Below are 21,160 nucleotides of genomic sequence, written 5' to 3'. Positions count from 1 at the left end.
CTGGGTGTGGCCCCCAAACAAAAGACAAATAAAAAAAAGAAGAAAGTTTAGACTAAAATCCTCTGACATGTGAACCCTCTCCATTACCCTGGTGTTCCGAGAGAAGGGACACAAAAATGGAATGGTGAAGAGTCCTACAGTAGCTGAGATGAGAGCAGAGACTTGAGCGTGATGCTTCTACTTCTAGAGCCCCCAGACAAGTTCTGGTTTTCTGAAGGTGAAAGGGAGTCTGGGCCCCTCTTCTCTGTCTTGTACGCAATCCAGGGAGGGCAATTTGGGGCGAGATGTGCAGCATATCCTGCCTCATATCCCACTTCATGCTTGGGGGAGAGAAACAGAAATCTTGCCTGGTCCAGCAGAAACAAAGCTCATACTACGTGCAGGGTCGGGCCCAGCACGTTCACGCCGCTATTTCTGCCTTTCACCCACCTGGCACTGAGGCCAGACATTTAAAATCAACTTTTTGGGCTGGAGAGATAGCACAGCGGTAGGCGTTTGCTTTACACGTGGCCAACCCCGGAGGACTCTGATTCGATTCCCAGCATTCCATATGGTCCCCTCAGCCTGCCAGGAGGGATTTTTGAGCACAGAGCCAGGAGTAACCAACCCCTGAGCGCCGCCGAGTGTGAACCCCCCCCCCAAAGCAAACAACAACAACAACAAAAAAAAATAAGATCAACTTTTTTCTTTAGACGGAGGAAGAAGCCGAGAGACTGGGACTAGGGATGCAACCTGCCAGGACTCACGGACTCAGAAAGAAGTGTGTGCGTGCGTGTGTGTGTGTGTGTGTGTGTGTGTGTGTGTGTGTGTGTGAGAGAGAGAGAGAGAGAGAGAGAGAGAGAGACAGAGAGAGAGAGAGAGAAGGAGAGACAGAGAGACAGAGGAGAGAGAGGTCAGCAGAGAGGAGAGAGAAAGACAGAGACAGGAGAGAGAGAGGTGAGGAGAGAGACAGAGAGGAGAGATTAGAGGAGAGAGAGACAGAGACAAAGAGGAGAGAGGTGAGAAGAGAGATGAGAGGAGAGAGGTGAGAAAGGAGACAGAGAGGAAAGATGAGAGGAGAGACAGAGACAGAGAGACAGGGAGGAGAGAGAGACAGAGACAGAGAGACAGAGAGGAGAGAAAGGAGAGAGAGAGAGGTGAGAAAGGAGAGAGACAGAGGAGAGATGAGAGGAGAGACAGAGACAGAGAGACAGAGAGGAGAGAGAGACAGTGACAGAGGAGAGAAAGGAAAGAGAGAGGAGAGAGGTGAGAAAGGGGAGAGACAGAGAGACAGAGAGGACAGAGGAGAGAGAGACTGAGAGACAGAGACAGAGAGACAGAGAGGACAGAGGAGTGAGAGAGACTGAGAGACAGAGACAGAGAGGAGAGAGGAGAGAGAGGAGAGAGGAGGCGAGACAGAGACAGAGACAGAGAGGAGAGAGAGGAGAGAGGAGGCGAGACAGAGAGACAGAGAGGAGAGAGGAGAGAGACAGGAGAGAGGAGAGAGAGACAAAGACAGAGGGAGGAGAGAGAGGAGGGAGGAGAGAGGAGAGAGATGAGACAGAGACAGAGACAGAGACACAGAGAGGTGAGAAAGGAGAGACAGAGAGAGACAGGCAGAGAGAGAGAGAGAGAGAGAGAGAGAGAGAGAGAGAGAGAGAGAGAGAGAGAGAGAGAGAGAGAGAGAGAGAGAGAGAGAGAGAAGTTTCGGAGTTTCTGCCGCCTAGCTCGTGTGGGTCCAACACTGAGGGGCAGCAGGTGCGGCGGGATGTGTGCGTGCGTGTGTGTGTGTATATATCTGCTCCCGATTTCGGAGTCTGCCCGCCGAGCCCCGCCAGCCGGGCCCTTCCCCTCCCTGCTCCAGAGCGGGCCGCGGGGGCCCAGGACCGGGCCGGGGCGGGCGGGGCCGGGGCCGGGGCCGGGGCCGGGGCCGGGGAGGCGCGGGGACAAAGGCCGTGGCCCGAGCGGGGGCGAACTCGGGCGGGCGGGCGAGCGCGCGGGGCGGCCGGGGCGCGGAGCGGAGCGGGGCTCGGGCCGGGCGGGCGCCGGAGGAGCGGGCGGGCGGGCGGTTGCGCGGGGGTGGAGCGCACGGGGGCGCCCGGGGCCCGCGCCCGCGCCCCGCGTCCCCGCCCCGAGCCCGGCGGCGGCCGGAGCGGCGAACATGGCGGCGGCGGGCGGCAGGGACACCCTCCCGGAGCACTGGTCGTACGGCGTGTGTCGCGACGGCCGCGTCTTCTTCATCAAGTGCGGCGCGGGCTTGCGGGGCGCGGGGGGCGCGGGGCGTGCGGGGCGCGGGCGCAGGCGGCGGCGCTAACAGGTGCATGTCCATTTGTCTGTCCCCGTCCCGCAGCGACCAGCTCCGCAGCACGACCTGGCTGCACCCGCGCACGGGGGAGCCCGTCAACTCGGGGCACATGATCCGCTCAGGTGGGCGCCGGGGCTCGGAGGTGGGCTGTTTGGGCGAGGTGTGGGGCGTCCCCAACTCCGGCCCGACTTTTGTCTTCTTCCTTCCCGCAGACTTGCCCCGTGGCTGGGAGGAGGGCTTCACGGAGGAGGGTGCCAGCTACTTCATTGAGTGAGTGATCGCGGGTCTTCTGGGGGGGGTCTCCCCTTTCCACCCCACCCCTCCGATGACCGTCGCGCCTGTGGCCCCTGTCCTGCGAGGGTCCCCCGACGCGCGCGCGCGGGAGCCAGGTTTTGCGCGCCCGACTTGGAACCGGGGAGGCGATCGGGGTGCGCAGCTCTGATGGGGGGAAGCACCTGGAAACAGGGGGGGGTCCCCCAGATCTCCTCTCTCCGGGAAGGGACTGAATGGGGGAGACTGGAGTTTGCAAACTTGGCTCCCGCGATCAGGCGGTTTGGGCGGGAGTGGGAATTGGGGCGCGGGTGCGAGCGGCGGGACACGCCTCCCTCCTCCCCGCCGCCTGGATCTTTTGGGGCTGCGCAAGAGCCCTGGGGGAGAAGCGCTACTTGCGGGGTTCGGGCGGGAGTGGGTGTTTCGGGGAGACGGAGGAGGGAATGGCGCGGGGCTAGCGAGGCCCCAGGCTCTTGGCCGGGTTTCCTGCCCGGGACGGTGGGCACCGCATTCCCCCTTGCACACCCCGCTGGGGTCTGAGCGCGGGCTGCGGGGCTGGTGGGGGAGGGAATGGGGAAATGGGTGGGGGATCCACCAGCCAGTGACGTTTCTCCAGCGCTCCCCGACTTGTCTGCTGTGCTCTATCTAGCCTAGGTTTGGTCCAAGGAGCACAGGCCCAGGAAACCAGACATGGGACTGTAAGACATCACACACACACACACACACACACACACACACACACACACACACACACACACACACACAGAGTAAGACATAAATACAAACATACACACACAGGAGCCCAGACATGGGACTTTAAGACACTAACACACACACACACACACAGTAAGACATAAACACAAACATACACACACAGGAGCCCAGACATGGGACTTCAAGACATTAACACACACACACACAAACACACAACCAACCAAGGAGCCACTCAGCCTCCTCCAGCACTTGCAATCTTCCCTTTCTCACTCCGCCCATCAGGTAGTTTTGCGGCCGCCAGCCTGCTAGTTCAGAAACTGGTTTTGATCCTTGGCCCCAGGAGGCAGAGTTAGGCGCTCCGTAAATAAACGTTCGCAAAATGAATGAGCTAGCCAAAGGTTTACGGGGTGGTCGGACTCAAACTCCGCCTACTTGGGGTGGGGGATGCCGTCTTCTTCCTTGTGAAACGCTGCCGGTTAGTAGAGGAGCTGCACAACTGAAGCAGAAGATGCTCGAGGGAATTCTGCTGGCCCCTCCCTGCTTTGGGGTCCTAGAGAGTGAGTTAGACAGATAGACGGTTAGACGTGAGCTGGAAGACTGAGGATTTGGTCCTGCTGTGTGTGTGTGTGTGTGTGTGTGTGTGTGTGTGTGTGTGTGTAAGAGAGAGAGAAAGAGAGAGAGAGAGAGAGAGAGAGAGAGAGAGAGAGAGAGAGAGAGAGAATATACCCGCATCTTAGCATATCTTCCATTTCTTAATTATCAGATTTCTGTCATGGAATGGAATACACTTGGTTTTGGGTCATGAGATTACAGAAATGAATGGAACAAACAAGGTCTGGGAGCAGGGTTTACAATTTAGTGGACCAAAAAAAAAAAAAAAAAACCCCAACCAAACAGAAAATAAGTAAACAAATAAGAATAACATCAGGTCCAGTTAGTTTACTTTCTGTTTGATTCCCTGGCATACCGTATGGTTTACGAGCCTGCCAGGAATGATCCCAAGTGTAGAGCCAGGGTTAAGCCTTGAGCACCGCTGAGTGTAGTCTGAATACAAAAGCGAAAAGAATAACATCAGATAGTGCTAAGTGCTGTGCAGAAAATTAAATTAAGGGCTTGCTTTTTAAGCCCAAGTTCCTTCTTGAAGCTCCAGATGTATCTCCTTGCTTGCCTGTTTCCTCTTTGGAGAAGCCTGTTTTTCTCATTTGAACACATTTTCCCTTTTTCTCACCTCTCATATATAGGCAAGGTTTGTTCACTAAAAACTACCTTGTCGAGGCTGGAGCCATAGCAAAGCAGGTAGAGTACTTGCCTTGCACCTGGCCAATTCTGGTTGGATTCTTGGTACCTCATATGGTCCCTGAGCCCACCAAAAGTGATCCCTGAGCACAGAGCCAGGAGTAATCCCTGAACACTGCAAGGTGTGACCCAAAAGCCAAAAAGAAAAAAAAAAGATGATTACAGATAGGAGAAAGGCAAGTTTCTAAACTTGAATGGGAGCCCACTTAAAAGCCATCAGAGGATTGTAACTGGGGATTGAAACAGTGATTTTTTGGACAATTTATTTATTTGGGGGGGCATTTAGGGGCTATTTCTGGCTCCCTGTTCAGGAGTGGTCCCTGATGGTTCTCAGGGAACCATATGTAACATTAGAAATTTTCACCAGAGTCAGGACAAAGCAGCCATATGCAAAACAAACATCTTACTTTCTGTGTTCTCGCTGGCCCCGGATTGGCCTTTTAGAAAAGCCAGTGTGCTTGCTGTAGAGTGTTTTTTTGGTGGGCAGAGTAGAGGCTGGAGAGCAATAGGAGGCGGTGGTGCCATCCACGCTGGAATTTTGACAGCCAAAGGGAGGCTGGTGGCTCTGGAGATGGAGAGAAGTGGTCAGCTTCGGGCCTGATGAGTGGATGTTGTCTCTGAGAGAATGAGAAGCGTCAATGATAACTCCTAAGGGATTGTGCAGCCGAGTGGAAGGTGTTCATCTCATCAAGATGGGAAGGACGGGGTTTGAAGTGGGGGAGAGCAGGAGAGCATGTTTTACCAGGTTGCCTTGGAGACATGACTGTACAAGCCAGTCAGATGCTGGAATCTGAAGCTCCAGGAAAGGGAGGACTGAGATGCATTTGAGTGTTACAGGTATTACTCTAGCCAGAGAACTGGGTGAAATCACTGAGTAAGGAAGGAGAGCTAAGAGAGACGAGAACCTCAGAAAGAGGTTTTGGCAAAGGAACCTTAGGTTCAAGAAGGTAGGAGAAAGCCCAGGAGTCTGAGGGGTCACAGAATCGCAAGGACGAAGGCTGATTGGAATAAGTGGCAGAGAAAATAGGGGATGATGACCTTGAATCACTCATTACAGGTGAGTCTTTCAGATACTTGGGTTTGGGGGTCTCCCAGGCAGTGTTCAGGATTCCCAGACCCCTCTCAGTAATAGTGGCTTAGTGCTCCGACCAACAGTGCAATTACAGGGGTGCAGGGAGAGACTAGTCATTTGTAGGCACAGTCTCTGAGAAGGTGAGAAGGAAAGGCCAGGACATGGCCTGCATGGTCTGACCTCAGACAAGATGGAGCAGGAGTGGGACCTGCATTTGACAGGAACCTGTGAGGATTCTGTGAAGTGCTATGTGTAGTCTATTTTTTTTTAAACCACATTAAGCAATACTTAGGGGCTACTCCTGGTGGAACTCAGGGGATCAATCCTATGAACTGCCAGGGATCAAACCTGAGTTGCCTGCATGTAAGTCAAGCGCCCTGTCCCCTGTAGTATGATTCCAACCCCTGAGTACAGTCTTGAGCTGGTAGCCTGAGGGCTGTGCAGGGTTCAGTAGGAAGTAGTTGCAGCCTCCTGGTCACCATCTATTTGCTGAACTTGTCTCTGATAACCCTGTCAGGTCCCTAGAGATTATCCCACAGCAAACCTTGCCTCCTCCTACCCTCATCTTTCGGGACTTTGGCAGAGTCTGTCCCAGACTAGGTGACAGCAAATGCCACAATGTCCCATTCCTTACATTTGGGCAAGCTACGAGGGAGGTTGGGTTCCTGTGGCAGCTGCTTGAGATGATGTGAAGAGGCACCAGGGGGCAAACCCAGGGCCTCACACATGCCAGGCCTGGCCTCCACCACTGACTGAGCTACATCCTAGACCCTCAAGTCTAATCTCTCTCTCCCTTAACATTTTAAAGCCACCATGGTTTAAAAACTGTTATTGGTAGGGTCTCATGCATTATACATCCTAGTACTACCAGAGTGTCTGTCTCTGTCCATATTCTCTGTGTCCCTCTACTTCGCTTCTGGTAAACTTCCTACTAAAGACCATTTTTCTTGCTCATTGTTTCTGTTGCCTTTGAGCATTTTTTATTTCTCACTCTATATATTGTTTTATATCTCACATACGAGAAGGATCATTTTGTGTCTGTCTTTCTCCTTCTGACTGACCGAGAGGGATCGTTCTGTGTCTGTCCTTCTCTTCTAACTGACTTCACTCAGCAGGATATTCTCTAGATCCATCTACATAGAAGCAGATATATGATTTCACCTTTTCTTCTAGCTAAGTAGTATTCAATATGTATTTGCACTATACTTGCCTTTTTTCAGTCTTTTGCTCCTACCTCTTTTTTTTTTTTTTTTTTTTGGTTTTTGGGTCACAGCTGGCAGTGCTCAAGGGTTACTCCTGGCTCTACGCTCAGAAATCACTTTTGTCAGGCTCGGGGGGACCATATGGGATGCCAGGATTCGAACCACCATCCTTCTGCATGCAAAGCAAATGCCCTACCTCCTTGCTATCTCTCTGGTCCTATCCTACCTCTTCTTGTGGCAATTTCATTAGAGACTTTAAGGGTTTGAAGTAACAAGGACCCTGAGCAATAATACAGCGAATAATATATTTGCTTGGCACACAGCTGACCAGGGTTCAATCCCTGGCATCTTATATGGACCCACTACCAGAAATAATTTCTGAGAATTTCTGGGTATGACCTATAAACAAACAAACAAAAAGAAAAAAATATTTGGAGTAAGAGCTCTCCTTTTTTTTTTTTTTTTTTTTTTTTTTAGGAAAGGAAATAAATTTGCTTTAGTTTGATTTCTGATCCCTCAATTTGGTTGTTCTGCTGAACAAGTAGCTATTGGGGGCAGGGGAGGCGGTGTGTGTGTGTGTGTGTGTGTGTGTGTGTGTGTGTGTGTGTGTGTCCTTCCTTAAGAAGGACTCAGTGAAAGGACATTGGCTGTGCCTTTGTTTTTCCCCAATGGACCCTGGGACTGGAAAGTTGTGTGAGGTTTCCAGGATGTGCCAGTTGCTTCTGATATTTAGTAAATGTTTGAACGTTCTCCAGAGTTCATTTCTTGAGGCAGAGAACCTTGAGCAAAGGCTGATGGATTTTAGTTTTACTTTTTGTGCTTTTGGCTTAATTTGGGATTAATTAGAGATGAAATTGCATAAGGAATTTATAAGGAAGATTTCCTGTATCCTAAGATTTATCTTCTTTCCCATAAGTCCTTTAGAGAGGAAGCAAGTATCATAGTAATTGTGATAATAGTGTCTTTAATTGCACCAGCAGTAATAGTACTAGCAATTACATAATAGCCTGATCTTTTCCAGTTCTTGAAAATGCCAGGAACTGTATTACAATGCTTATCTGATTGAATACTCACAGCAGTTGGATTAGATAGGACCAGCTACTAATGCTACTTTATAGATTTGAAAGCTGGTAATAGTCCTGAAGGTTCCAACAGCAAAGAACAGTTGTTTTTTCCTCCATCTTTAATTTTGTTTGTTTGGGGCCCACACCTGGTAATACTCAGGGATTACTCCTGGCCCTACACACAGTACCACTCCTGGTGGTGCTCATGGGACCATATGGGATTCCAGGGATGGAACAAAGATTGGCCCATATAGGGCAAACTCACCTTAAATACACATGTCCAGTCACAACTTTGTTTCTGTTAGCTGCCCTTTGAGCAGCTAAGCAGAGGATATGCCAGTTCTATAGATTAGCAACTCTAAGTTTGTAGGCTAGGATATTCTAAGAGGCCATAGATAAAGTTGCATAAATGGGTGACTATGGCATAGGACTGGGGAGCCTACTGATAGGACAGAGGGGCCACAGAAAGAAAATAAGATTAGAGGGGCATTGACTCTTTTGTTTTTAATTCCAAAATATGTTGAGAAATACTGTGTTAACATGATCAAAGTTAGGTCCATGAAGGCTTGGTGGTTTGGCCAGTGCTAGAGCTTGAACAGAAATGAGTGTTTGTCTATGATAGGGGAACCAGCTCCTACCCAGCCACCACTGAGAGCCCGGCCTGCTACTTGCAGGAATCCTGTGTCCCATGCCCTTGCTCTGAGTCATGCTGCTAAGGCTCATATGACCACATCTTTAGTTTTTTTGGGGGGGATTAAGGCACATGGGCAAGGCCTTAGCCCTGGGTTGGGGGTGGGCACTGCATTTCTTCTAATAATTAAGAAATGAAGGATGTTAATTATTACTTAGTATAACAAGTTTGCTATGTAGTCTGTTCAAAAGTGAAAACCTTGGAACTGGGGAGACAGCTCAGAGGATCTCAAGACCTTAAGTTTGATCCTTAGTACAGCTTGACCCCTCAAGACCCCTAGGTGTAGTCCATATGACCCATGAGCACTGCCAGGTTTTGGCCTTGGTGACCCCCAGCACTCTGGGCCCAGACTCTAGTCCAGTGGTCCTCAAACTATGGCCCGCGGGCCACATATTGTATTTGTATCTGTTTTGTTTCTTCATTGCAAAATAAGATATATGCAGTGTGCATAAGAATTCATTCATAAATTTTGTTTTTACTATTGTCAGACCCTCCAATGGTCTGAGGGACAGTGAACTGGCCCCTGTTTAAAAAGTTTGAGGACCCCTGCTAGTCCTTCTCCTTCCCTCCCTGATTATCAAAGGAGAAGTTCTAGAAAAGACCTTGGGATCTAGAATGATGTTTAATTTTTTTTATACATACATTACTTTGTTTAAAGATGATATAATACATAGTTGATCATAATTTGTTTCCATACAAGTGGGAGCAAAAATATTAAAAAGAAGAGAAGGGGGGCCGGGCGGTGGCGCAAGAGGTAAGGTGCCTGCCTTGCCTGCGCTAGCCTTGGACGGACCGCGGTTCGATCCCCCGGTGTCCCATATGGTCCCCCAAGCCAGGAGCGACTTCTGAGCGCATAGCCAGGAGTAACCCCTGAGCGTTACCGGGTGTGGCCCAAAAACCAAAAAAAAAAAAAAAAAAAAAAAAAGAAGAGAAGGAAAGAGAAAGAAAGAAAAGAAGAAAAAGAAAGAGTACAACAACAACAAAATTTGTGAAAATTATTATATCTAACAATGAGGTCATTATATCATTTGTCAGGTTTACTAATCTCTTATTGCTAATTTTTCTTTCTGTTACTTCTTTTATTTCTGAATGTTAGGTGACTTCGAAATTGGTAAATTCTAAATTGGTGTATTCCTGCTGGCATGACATTAATAAAAAAAGTTTGGGGGTTATCCAAGAATTCCAAGCACTGTGCTGATATTGTAGATTTTATAGGGACCACAGGAAGGAAATAAGGTTGGAAGGGCTATTGAATTCTTTGTTTTTAATTCCAAAATATGTTGAGAAATACTGTGTTAACATGATCAAAGTCAGGTCCACGAAGGTTCAATGATTTGGCCTGAAATCCAAAGATTTCAGAGCTTGAACAGGAATGAGTGTTTTTTGACTGCCAGGCCTTCAGAAGTATGAGAAGGTGGGGGGAGGGTGCCTGCACTCACTGCAAAAAAAGTTCTGGTGGGGCCAGAGAGATAGCACAGCGGTGTTTGCCTCAGGACTCAGAACCTAAGTTGGTTGGTTCGAATCCTGGTGTCCCATATGGTCCCCCATGCCTGCCAGGAGCTATTTCTGAACAGATAGCCAGGAGTAACCCCTGAGCACTGCTGGGTGTGGCCCAAAAACCAAAAAAAAAAAAAAAAAAAAAAAGTTCTGGTGCTATCAGTCCAATTATTGGCATAACTGGAGTTCTGGCCAGTTTGGTGTCTCTACTGAAAGCTAGAGTTGAGTGGTGAAGCAGGGTCATTGGCAGAATAGTTACTGTGGATGGTGGGTTCAGCTGGTGTGGCTTTGGCAGGGTGGGGACTTGTCCCCCATCCTGATATAGCCAGCATTTAATTGTGGCTGGTGTACCCATCATTTTTTATACCTGGTTTTTATCTCTTTCAATAATAGATTGAATCTATGGAGCTAGTCTGATGCAGACTTAGTGATTATGATAAAAGGGGCTTGGTTTCTGGGGTTTAATTTTTATAATTTCCTCTTTTTTTTTTTTTTTGATATAACAAAGATAGTATTTTTTTTTTCTTTTTGGGCCACACCCTGTCACACTCAGGGGTTACTCCTGGCTATGTACTCAGAAATAGATCCTGGCTCAGGAGACCATTTGGGACGCCGAGGATCAAACCAAGGTTTGTCCTGGATTGGACATGTGCAAGGCAAATGCCCTACTGCTATGCTATTGCTCTGGCCCAAAACAAGATAGTTGTTTTTCAAAAATTTTTTAGAAAGATATAAGGGGAGAGAAAGAGTGGGTACATGTTAGTGGAGAACATGGGCTTGAAGAACAGGTCCTATATATTTTTGTTTGTTTGTTTTTGTTTTTGGGACACACCCAGTGGTGCTCAGGGGTTACTACTGGCTGTACTCAAAAATCGCTCCTAGCAGGCTCAAGGGACCTATATAGTATGTCGGGAATCAAATACCATCAGTTTTGGGTAGGCTGTGTGCAAGGCGAACGCCCTAACACTGTGCTATCTCTCTGGCCCTATATTATATTTTTAGTTATTCATTTTGTTTGTTTTTGAGCCATACCTGGGACAGGTGAGGGGGTAACATATGGGGTGCTGAGTATTGCATTCTGGTCAACTACTTGCAAGCAAGTTAAAGTGCCTTACCTACTTTGACTTCATTTTTAATTTTTTTCTTTTTTTTTTCTTTTAAAGCCAGTCAAATTGAGCAGTGTGTGTGTGGGGGGTTATATACCAACTTTTGTGATACTAAGTTAATAAGTTCTGATAAACCACTGCCATCGGACCGGTTTAATTTTTATATCTTATTGAGTCACCATGAATCCCATAGTTATTCATGATTGCATTTCAGGCATGTTAGGTTCCAATACCCATCCCTTCACCAGTGTCCATGACCCTCCACCAATGTCCTTATTTTCCCTCCTATCTCAAAGCCTGTCTCTAAACACTTTTCAGTACCTCCTCCTCTTTAATAGTGACCCCTTCCCTCCACCTCTGTCAGAGTGTTTCCCTTTCTATCCTGGTTCCCTTCCCCACCCTGCAAGCTTCCATCTGAAGACTGGTCCTCATGTTCTTTGTTTTTATTACCTTTGGACATTTGGTATTCCCTTACTATGTTTTTGTTTTTGGGTCACACCGGCAGCACTTAGGGATTACTCCTGGCTCTATACTTAGAAATCGCTCCTGGCAGGCTCGGGACCATATGGAATGCCAGGATTCGAACCACCGTCCTTCTGCATGCAAGGCAAATGCCCTAACTCCATGCTATCTCTCTGGCCTATCTGAGGCATTTATTGAAGCTGCAGTGTTTGAGGAACCCAGGGAACTCATTAAGTATCCAGGCTCTTTGTCAAAACTCTTTGTCGGGAGGCAAGTGCTGGGGGACAAGATGAAAGAAGAGGAGCAGCCAAAGCTGGTGCTTGGACCCCAGGCTTCCTGCAGGGCACTGCTTGCTGCCAAGTGCAGGACATGTAGTCAGAACACCACCTCATTGGGCACATCCCAACTTTGTCCTGCACCTAGGTGTGGATTTGTGTTGGCTCTACCTGATGTCCCTCCTTTCCTGTGTGTCATTTCTTGAAGTCCTTTATCACTTGGCTTCAGGGCTGTGGTGTGGAACAGCTAATGTTTGACACTCTGGCTCTTCTCTCTTCTGGGGCCTCTGCCTTAGTTATGGGCCTTTTAGAACCAAATGTGGAGTACCTTTTCCTGTGGGGTCTGCTTCCTATATGTAGGTTGTGGGGATGACTTTTTAAATTTTGTTGTTGGGGGGGTGTTACCACTTGGGTTGGGGTAAATACTGCCACAGGGATCAAAACAATTGATCAAATCAAGTACAAGGCAGACCCTCCTATTCCTTGAGTCACATCCCCAGTTCCAAGGGGGAGACATTTCTGGGGCCTGGAATGAAGCTGACAGCTCCCTCCTCAACTTTCTTGACCATTGCAGGTTCTAAGTACAGGGCGGGCACCCACCCTAAGTTGCAGCACCCAGCACAGGATGACAGCATAGGGCCACTGCTCACAAAGCAGGAGGAAGAAGATGCACTGAAGATGATAAAGTACAAACATTTTTATTACTCTCTGTGCTGTATTGCTCTCAAATCATTGTGGCACTTAAAATAAATTGTTCTCTGACTGTTACTTCAAGCAAAGAAGCATTAAAATTTAACTTATTAGTACACTGGTATAGATTCATTTCTGAATTGCAGATGGTGAAATTTCAGTACTTAAAGGACCAGTGCAGGACAAAAGTGCTGGTACCCAGATTCACTGGGACAGGCTAGAATGGGGGAGGTAGTCTGGGGGAGTTAAGAGCCTGACCCTGAGAGGCAGCATATGGGAACCAGATGTGAGCCTGGACTTTAAGCCTCTTTTCGAAGGGTTATCTTGCTTCTGGAGATCATGCTCAAGAAAGGCATCTGGTTTGTGTCCAGCAAATCCACTTTTCAGACTGCAGTTAAAGGGAGAGAAGAAATGTTAGGGTGAGTGTGGAGGCTGAAGCAGGGAAGACTGCCCAGCTGGGGACCCCTGTGCGCTGCCCGTGCCCTGAATGTTGGGTTGCCCAGAAGCTGCCCTCCTAGGGTCTAAATCTCAGGCCAGACCTGCAGAGCACCACTCAGAAAAACTATCTTGTCTGTCACCTTTCCTCTCCAGATCAGTGGTGAGCTCTGTTGAGTCAGTGATGTGCGTCTCATAGTGAGCCAACCTGATGTTTCATTTACAGCTGTCCTGGAGTGGACTGGGGAACAGCAGCCCCAGTCAAAGGAACTTGATTTCAAACTCAGAAGCAGCTGCTACCAAGTGTTTCTGGGAATTGAATTCCCGTTGATTTAAGATAGAAATTCTGAAAGCTCTGATGGAAGGATAAGGAGACCTTCTCTCAGCTTGGAAGATTTTGGCACAATCCCACATTGGATGTTTTATTTCCTGGTTGTTTTAATCAAGGGTGAAAACTGGTTCATGGATTCAAACATTGGGTTGTGCCAACAGAACAACAGTGGCACTGTGCAGAAAGCCGGGGGAGGGATTAAGAGCCAAGCTCTGTAGTGCTGTCTCTAAACCAGCCCAGAGACCTCCTGGGAAAACCACTTTCTAACTAGTTACAAGATGCATCCCAGGCTCTTTCCTGCCCTGGAGGAGTGTGGCTCAAAAAGGCCAGTGTGGAAGGGACAGTGGATACCCAAATTTGGGGTGTGTGTTGGCAGAAATAGTATGTTTCCTATGCATTAATACACCCTTTCTGTTCTTTGGTTTCTTTTCTTTTTTTTTTTTTTTCCTTTTGGGTCACACCTGGCTATGCTCAGGGTTACTCCTGGCAGGCACGGGAGACGATATGGGTTGCCAGGATTAGAACCATCGTCCATCTTGGATCGGCTGCTTGCAAGGCAAAAGCCCGACTGCTGTGCTATTTCTCTGGCCTCTGTTCTTTGGTTTCTGTTGAAATACATTTTGGGCTTCCTGAACTGTGGACTTTAGAAAAGAATCTGGGTTTTTGTTTTTGAGCCACATCTGGCAGTGCTCAGGGCTTACTCCTGGCTCTGCACTCAGGAATCACTCCTGGTGGGCTCGGGGGACCATAAGTGGTACCAAGGATCAAATCTGGATGGGCCGCTTAAAAAGCTAGTGCTCTACCCCCTACTCTATCTCTATTAGCCCTAGAAAAAGATTTCTGAAGAAAATACTTCATGTGGGGCTGGTACAGATAGCATAGCTATAGTACTATAGTACGAGATAGTACAGCTTGCATTGCGGCTGACATCTCTGGCATCTCATATGGTCCTGTGAGCCCTACATGTGTGATTCTAAGTGCAGAGCTGGGAGTAACCCCTGAGCACTGCCAGGTGTGACCCTTTCCCCTCCCCCCCCAAAAAAGAAAAGAAAAAATACTTCTTGCTTGAGACAGAGAGATAGTCGAGCTGGTAGGGCACTTGCTTTGCATGTGGCTAATCCAGGTTTAGCCCTCATATAGCACCTCTATGCCCAGTACTGCCAGGAGTAATTCCTAAGTGCAGAGACAGAAGTAAATTCTGAGCATTGCTGGGTGTGACCCAAAAACAAACACAAAAAAACGAAAATACTTTATTCTGTTGTACTGTCTTGTGCTTTTATGAGGTGCTTGCTTCAATCTTTCTGTTTCTTTAGAAAAAGAAAAATAATTTGAGAATTTTTGCTCAGCATAAGACAGAAGCATCTTGGTAAACTGGCATAGTGTCTTTTTTTTAAATTAATATCTTTATTTTGGCATAGTGTCTTAAGTCAATATTGGCAGAGGAGAAAACTTTGAGGAATATGGTTTTATTTGCCTGTTGTTTATAAATGACTGTCAAAATATTAAAAACATTTCAAATGAGAATTTTTGGAGATTAATGTTTTATTGTTTGTGGAGGGTGTCACACACAATATATGGTTAGAGACTCACAAAATTACTTTTGAGGGGGTTGGGGTCACACTCAGGAATGCTCAGGGATTACTCCTGGCTTTGCTCTCAGAAATTATTCCTGGCAGGCTCAGGAGACCATAAAGGATGTTGAGGATTGAACCTGGGTCAGTTGCATGCAAAGCAAATGCCCTACCTGCTGTGCTATTGCTCTGGCCCCTGCATTTTTTTTTTTTTTTTCAGTTCAGAAACGCAGACTCACACTGGTTGGAGCTCAGTGGCAAAGTGCTTGCAACCCATGCTTGAAGCCAGAACCTAAACCAAAACAAACCTAAACAAAACAGAACAAATGTTCTGAACTCAGAGATTAAAGTGACTGTGTAGTTCAGTTTCTTTAGATTCAGAGAAGAGGGTGGATTCTTGGATCGCAGGTTGAGGTTCCTGACAGTTTTTTTTTTTTTGTTTGTTTGTTTTTTGTTTTTTTTTTTTTGGTTTTTGGGCCACACCCGGCATTGCTCAGGGGTTACTCCTGGCTGTCTGCTCAGAAATAGCTCCTGGCAGGCACGGGGGACCATATGGGACACCGGGACTCGAACCAACCACCTTTGGTCCTGGATCGGCTGCTTGCAAGGCAAACGCCGCTGTGCTATCTCTCCGGGCCCTGACAGTTTTTTGACCACAACCCTAATAACAAAAGATGGTAAAGGCCAATCCATATCCTCTCAGAGATCTATGGGAAATGTTAGGCTTTAGTGATTAGGAAATGGTATAGGAGTGTAGATGTGTGCCTCAGACACAGCTGAATTGGGTTTGATCCCCAGCATTCCACATGATACCTTGAGTCCCACCAGGAGTGATCTCTGAGCACAGAGATAGAAGTAAGCTGTGAGGATACACAGTCAGGGGTGGCCCAAAATTTTGAAGAAAAAAAAGTGTGCAGGCTTTATCTTCAGTTTAACTTGTTATACCCTACCCTTGTAGCTTCTAATCCTGCTATAGTTTGGTAAATTGTACTGCACTTGTATGGCTCAATGTCTTCTAAACAGAAGTAGGGACTCCAGAGCCATCAACCCCATTGTGCAGTTGTGGGGGACAGGGAGGTGGAGAGACTGTCATTGGCCTTCCAATCTCTTTGGGCAATACTACCTCAAAGGGTACAGATCATGTGGGGATCATCAATTCTAACCTGGGTTGCTTTCTCCCTAGATTGAGTTGGGCCATGCCTTCCCACCACTCCCCATCTTTTCTTTCTCTTTCTCACTCTGTCACAGCCACTGGATATTGACCTGGAGATAAGACCTCTGTGTGTGTGTGTGTGTGTGTGTTTGTGTGTGTGTGTGTGTGCGAGAGAGAGAGAGAGAGAGAGAGAGAGAGAGAGAGAGAGAGAGAGAAAGAGAAAGAGAGAGATATATACTCCCAGCTCAGTGCCTCTGGTATCACTTCTGTCAATGATTGGAGGACCATATGGTGTTGAGAATTGAACCTGGACTTTCTTCATACATTGTGCTCTGCCCTTTGCATTACTTACCATCTCAGAGCCGGTTTTCTTGAGCCCAAAGAGAGATTATTTGCAAGAAAAGGCATTAACGTGAATAGGTGGTATGGGGTGAGTGAGGGAAGGAGGCCATGGGTAATTGCATGGGCTCTGGAATCTGTCTCCCTTAGTCCTAATTCAGTCCCACCACTTTGTCTCCCAATAAGTGTGATTTCCTCACCAATAAATAAAGAGTGCACATAAGGATTACTTGAAGTAAATGATGGAAAAAGGATAGCAAGTATCTGATATATAGTAAATGTCAGTACTTGTGAGCTCTTCATTTGTGCACCCGTTCAGATAGAGGACAGGGTGGAGAGGTGGATTCTGTGATGTAACCACACAGTGTGCTGACACTGGAAGTTTATGGCCCTTGAACTGGACTTGCTCGAGTTGAGAACATGCACACTTTAGGACTTGACTCAGAAACTGGCTTGGAGCAATAAAAACTGCATAACCATTATAGTTATTAAAAACATGTTCTTGGTCTTAGGATTTGACTAAGTGGTAGAGTGCATGCCTTGTGTGTGTGTGTGTGTGTGTGTGTGTGTGTGTGTGTGTGTGAGAGAGAGAGAGAGAGAGAGAGAGAGAGAGAAAGAGAGAAAGAGGGAGGGAGAGAGAGAGAAGCCCTTGCAATCAATAAAGACATAAAGGAATTGTTATATAAGCACATAAGTAGTGGTTTTTTTAATCTTTTTTTTGGGGAGGTGGTCCTGAATTTGAATCTATGGTCTCACACAGGACAACCATTTCTGGCCCCTAATTTTTTTAAAAACTTATTTTTGAGACTGTAGAGATAGTACAGCAGGTAGGGTAGGGTGCTTGTCTTGCACATGGCTGAATGATTCATCCAGGTTCAGTCCCTGCCACCTACCTTATATGGTCCTCTGAGCGCTGCCAGGAGTGATCCCTAAGCACAAAGCCAAAAGTAAGACCTAAGCACCACTGGATGTGGCCTCAAACCCTCCAAAATTATTTTGGGGCGGAGGAATAGTTCACTGTGTTGGGACTTATACCATGAATGGAACCTAGGATCTCACACATGCAATTTATGTGCTCTACCATGCTTGGCCCAAGGGTGTTGTTCTTTTCCCTGGAAAATATGCATGAACGTATTTGCTCTTAAGTGGCTGAAGAAAACACTTGGAAACTTGATGATGTGGTTGTGTTTAGGGAAAAGCAGGTGAATAAACAGTAGAGCAAATAGGTAAAATGTTAACAGTGAGTGAATTTGGGTGAGGAATATTTGTAATTTTTTTAACTTTCTGTAGTTTGAACTGATTTGAACGAATTAAAGGTTAATTTAAAAACTAGGGTCTGGGTTGTGACTCAGCAGTGGAGTCTTCGAACATGTGTGATATCCTGGCTTTGATTCTGGCATCTCTCTCTCTCTCTCTCTCTCTCTCTCTCTCTCTCTCTCTCACACACACACACACACACACACACACACACACACACAAAAGTCTAATCCATTATATGTACTTTGTCCATCAAAAGTTTGCTGTGCTAAGGCCAGAGGTACCTTACCAGACTACAAAAACTTGGATCCAAGGCCCTTGAACTCTGAGGTGTGTAAAAAGACCCTGTTTGCCTCCTTCCTGGCATTCTGAGGGCTGCACAAATGGACATCACCCCTTAGTCTGAGTATCTCCTGAATCATTGGCTCTGCCTGCTGTGACCTCGTTTGGTGCTTTCTGGGTCATAGACACCACCACCATCTCCATAGCTATGCCTTTCCTGTAGCTGGAATCACATATTTTGCTTTTAACAGCAGGTGTTTTTTTTGTTTTGGAGTTTTTTTGTGAGAACCACACCTGTTGGTGCTCAGGGGTTACTCCTGGCTCTGCAGTCAGTAATTATTCCTGGTGGTACCCAGGGGACCATATGAATGCCAGGGATTGAACCCAATTGGCCACATTCCAAGGCAAATGTACTACCCATGTACTAAGGCTCTCACCCAAATAACAGGTGTTTTTATTAGCCTTTTGTCCAATCAAGCAATGAGGGCAGGAGTTGGAAGGGGCTTGAAGCTCTCCCTGAGGCGACAACATTCTTATGGAAGCTGGTGCATATGTCTGAGATGTGTGGACCCAGGTCTGTGCGCTGATTGTTTCCTGGCTCAGCCAGCCTTTTGACTGGCTCAGGGCAGATGCCCCTCTGGGCAGGTAGAATTGGGTTGGTGGACAGTTCCTTGGCAGAACAATGGGAAGAACAGGTCCCTGGTTCCCCTGATTCTTGACTCTTTAGATCTCTGCTGGCCACAATTTAGGGTCTGATGAGCCTCTTAAGTCTGCTTACAGCCAGGCTGTCTCCGAAGAGCATTTGCAGAGTCAAGTCTAGCTCTTCCACAGTTTTCTGGGTTTTTCCTGCCAGGTAGACCCTCTCTCTGGTGAGATCTGACTGCTTGGAGCAGGCACAGAGTTCCTTCTAGGAGCTACTTGGCTACATCCTCTGCTCTCCTGAATGTGGCAATATAGGGAAGTGCAGTGCTTATGGGGGTGAGAAAGGGTAGAAAAGACAGTCCAGGGAAAGTGGGAGAGGAGATAATCCTCTGCCAGAACAATATCATCACTGGCTGTGGCGATGCCTATACTACTTACACTCCCCTCATCTGCAAATGGCGTGGTCCTTGCACGTCTGCAGATGGAGCCAGTGGGCCACCAGAATGTGGCAAACATCATGCTGGAGGGACAGATGCAGCAGAGGCTTTCATTTCAGGATTCATCCATGTAGCCCCCAGACTCCTTGCTATGTACCATTTTGCAGAAAGAAAGGGGGAACCCTGTTTGAAAGAGGAAGGGAATACTGGCCAGTCCTTTCAAGGGACTGACTAAAGAACCCTATAGAAGTGAGGTCCTTGGGAGCATTATATGTATAGGAAGGAGGTGAGAGAGAAAGACAGACAGACAGACAGACAGACAGACAGACAGACAGACAGACAGACAAACCAGGCAGCTAGGGAGCAGTGGGTGACCTGGAAGAAGTGCCCCAGTGGGAAGAAGTAGAATCTCAGCCAGTATGAGGCCGGTGTGTGTCCTGCTTGTGCGGCTGTGCTTCAGCAGCATGGTGAGATGGAGGCTGACAGCAATTGTCCCTTCAGCTCCACAGTTAGGGTGGTTGCCTTTAGGAGTTGCAGAGCATGAATTTGAGAGTGTGGGGTCAGGGCGGGTACCCTGGGTCTGCTGCAGGATTGCATAGACTCACATTAAACTTCTCTTTCACATTCAACTTCGGATGTTCCTTCATCTGTCAAACTGGGGTGATGGTTGTGTGCCCTCTTAGGACAGGCCCGGCTCATGGTTAGCATCATCTGTTATTGCTGTTCTTATGAAAGGATTCTGCGACCACTTGGCACAATGTCAAGGTGCTGTGGTGTGTCTGACATGGGCTGGCAAGAGGGACTGTCCTGCTTTCTGGGCGAGACTTAACTTTTTGTTTTGTTTTCTTTTGGGGTCATAACTAAAGATGCTCAGGGGTCACTTCTGGCTCCATGTTCAAGAACCACTTCTGACAGTGCTTGGGAGACCATGTGAAATGCCGTGAATTGAATCCGGGTGGCTATGTACAAGAAAAGAGCCCTACCTGCTCTACTATTGCTATAACCCCAATAAAACTTCTTATTTATTTATTTATTTATTTTTGGTTTTTGAGCCACAGTTGGTGGTACTCAGGGGTCACTTCTGACTCTGCACTTAGAAATAGCTCCTAGCAGGCTTGGGGACCATATGGGATGCTGGGAATCAAACCCGGGTTTGTACTGGGTTGTCTTTATGCAGCCAGAGCAACAGCACAGTAGTAGGGCATTTGCCTTGATGTGGCTGACCCAGGACGAACCTGGGTTTGATCCCTGGCATGCCATATAATCCCCCAAACTAGAAGTAATTTGTAAGTGCATATCCAGGAGTAACCCCTGAGCGTCACTGGGTGTGACCCCAAAACAAAACAAAACAAAAAAGAACTTGTCTTAAAAGAAACTACCTACTAACCATTGGTGTTAATTATTATATATATAAAAAAGAACCTTCTCTCCTCTTTGAAACTGTAATTGGAACAAGAGAAAAAAAAGAACACATCTCTTATGCTTATGACAAAAGTGTTTTTCAACTGGGAAGGATTTTCTGGCGGGGGAGTTGGGGTCACTTCTGGCAGTGCTCAGGACTGGCTTTGTGCTTAGAGGTGCCCAGGGATTCTGCAGTGCAGCAGATTGAACTGGGGCCAACTCCCTCCCACTTGGTAAGCACTTTTTAACCTTTAACCCAAGACTCTGGGATAGAGGTTTCTCTCCTCAAAAATGGTCAGTTTTACTCTGCTCCCTGTTTAACCCACACCATCACTCCTGTAAGAGAAATCCCAGTGTGTCTGCATTGCCTAGTTTTTTGTTGTTGGTATTTTTATTTTTGGGCCACATCTGGTGTCTCTCAGAGTTTACTCCAAGTTCTGTTCTCATTCTTGGCAGGCTTAGGGGATCATCCATGTGCAAGGCAAATGCCTTACCTGCTGTGCTATCACTTCAGCCCCTACACTGCCTGGTTTTAGTAACTGCAAGAGCTGGGCTGTCAGAGATAGAGGAGCTCAAAGGGCTGTAGCTCTTTTCTATGTGCTATCCTGAGTCTGCTCCCCAGCCCTGCTCAGCCTCCAGAGCTCTGCTGGGGGCAGCCGCTTTCCCCAGGAACACCAGGAGTGACCTAA

The 21,160-nt window shown here is 47.5% G+C and overlaps 1 protein-coding gene across 1 annotated transcript in view; it reads left to right on the top strand.

Annotated features, from left to right (window-relative positions):
* Nucleotides 1-2,139: 2,139 nt before the first annotated feature.
* PLEKHA7 (pleckstrin homology domain containing A7) overlaps nucleotides 2,140-21,160 on the top strand; it is a 245,111-nt gene continuing 226,090 nt past the window's right edge. Inside the window, exons 1-3 of the mRNA XM_049780986.1 lie at nucleotides 2,140-2,223; nucleotides 2,330-2,406; nucleotides 2,497-2,554. Of these exons, the coding sequence (XP_049636943.1) occupies nucleotides 2,141-2,223; nucleotides 2,330-2,406; nucleotides 2,497-2,554 (218 nt within the window). The 5' untranslated portion in view covers nucleotide 2,140. The remainder of the gene's footprint in view (nucleotides 2,224-2,329; nucleotides 2,407-2,496; nucleotides 2,555-21,160) is intronic.

This window comes from Suncus etruscus, chromosome 9, assembly GCF_024139225.1.
Source record: "Suncus etruscus isolate mSunEtr1 chromosome 9, mSunEtr1.pri.cur, whole genome shotgun sequence".
NCBI lineage: Eukaryota > Metazoa > Chordata > Mammalia > Eulipotyphla > Soricidae > Suncus > Suncus etruscus.
This window is presented reverse-complemented; position numbering and strand designations above follow the sequence as displayed.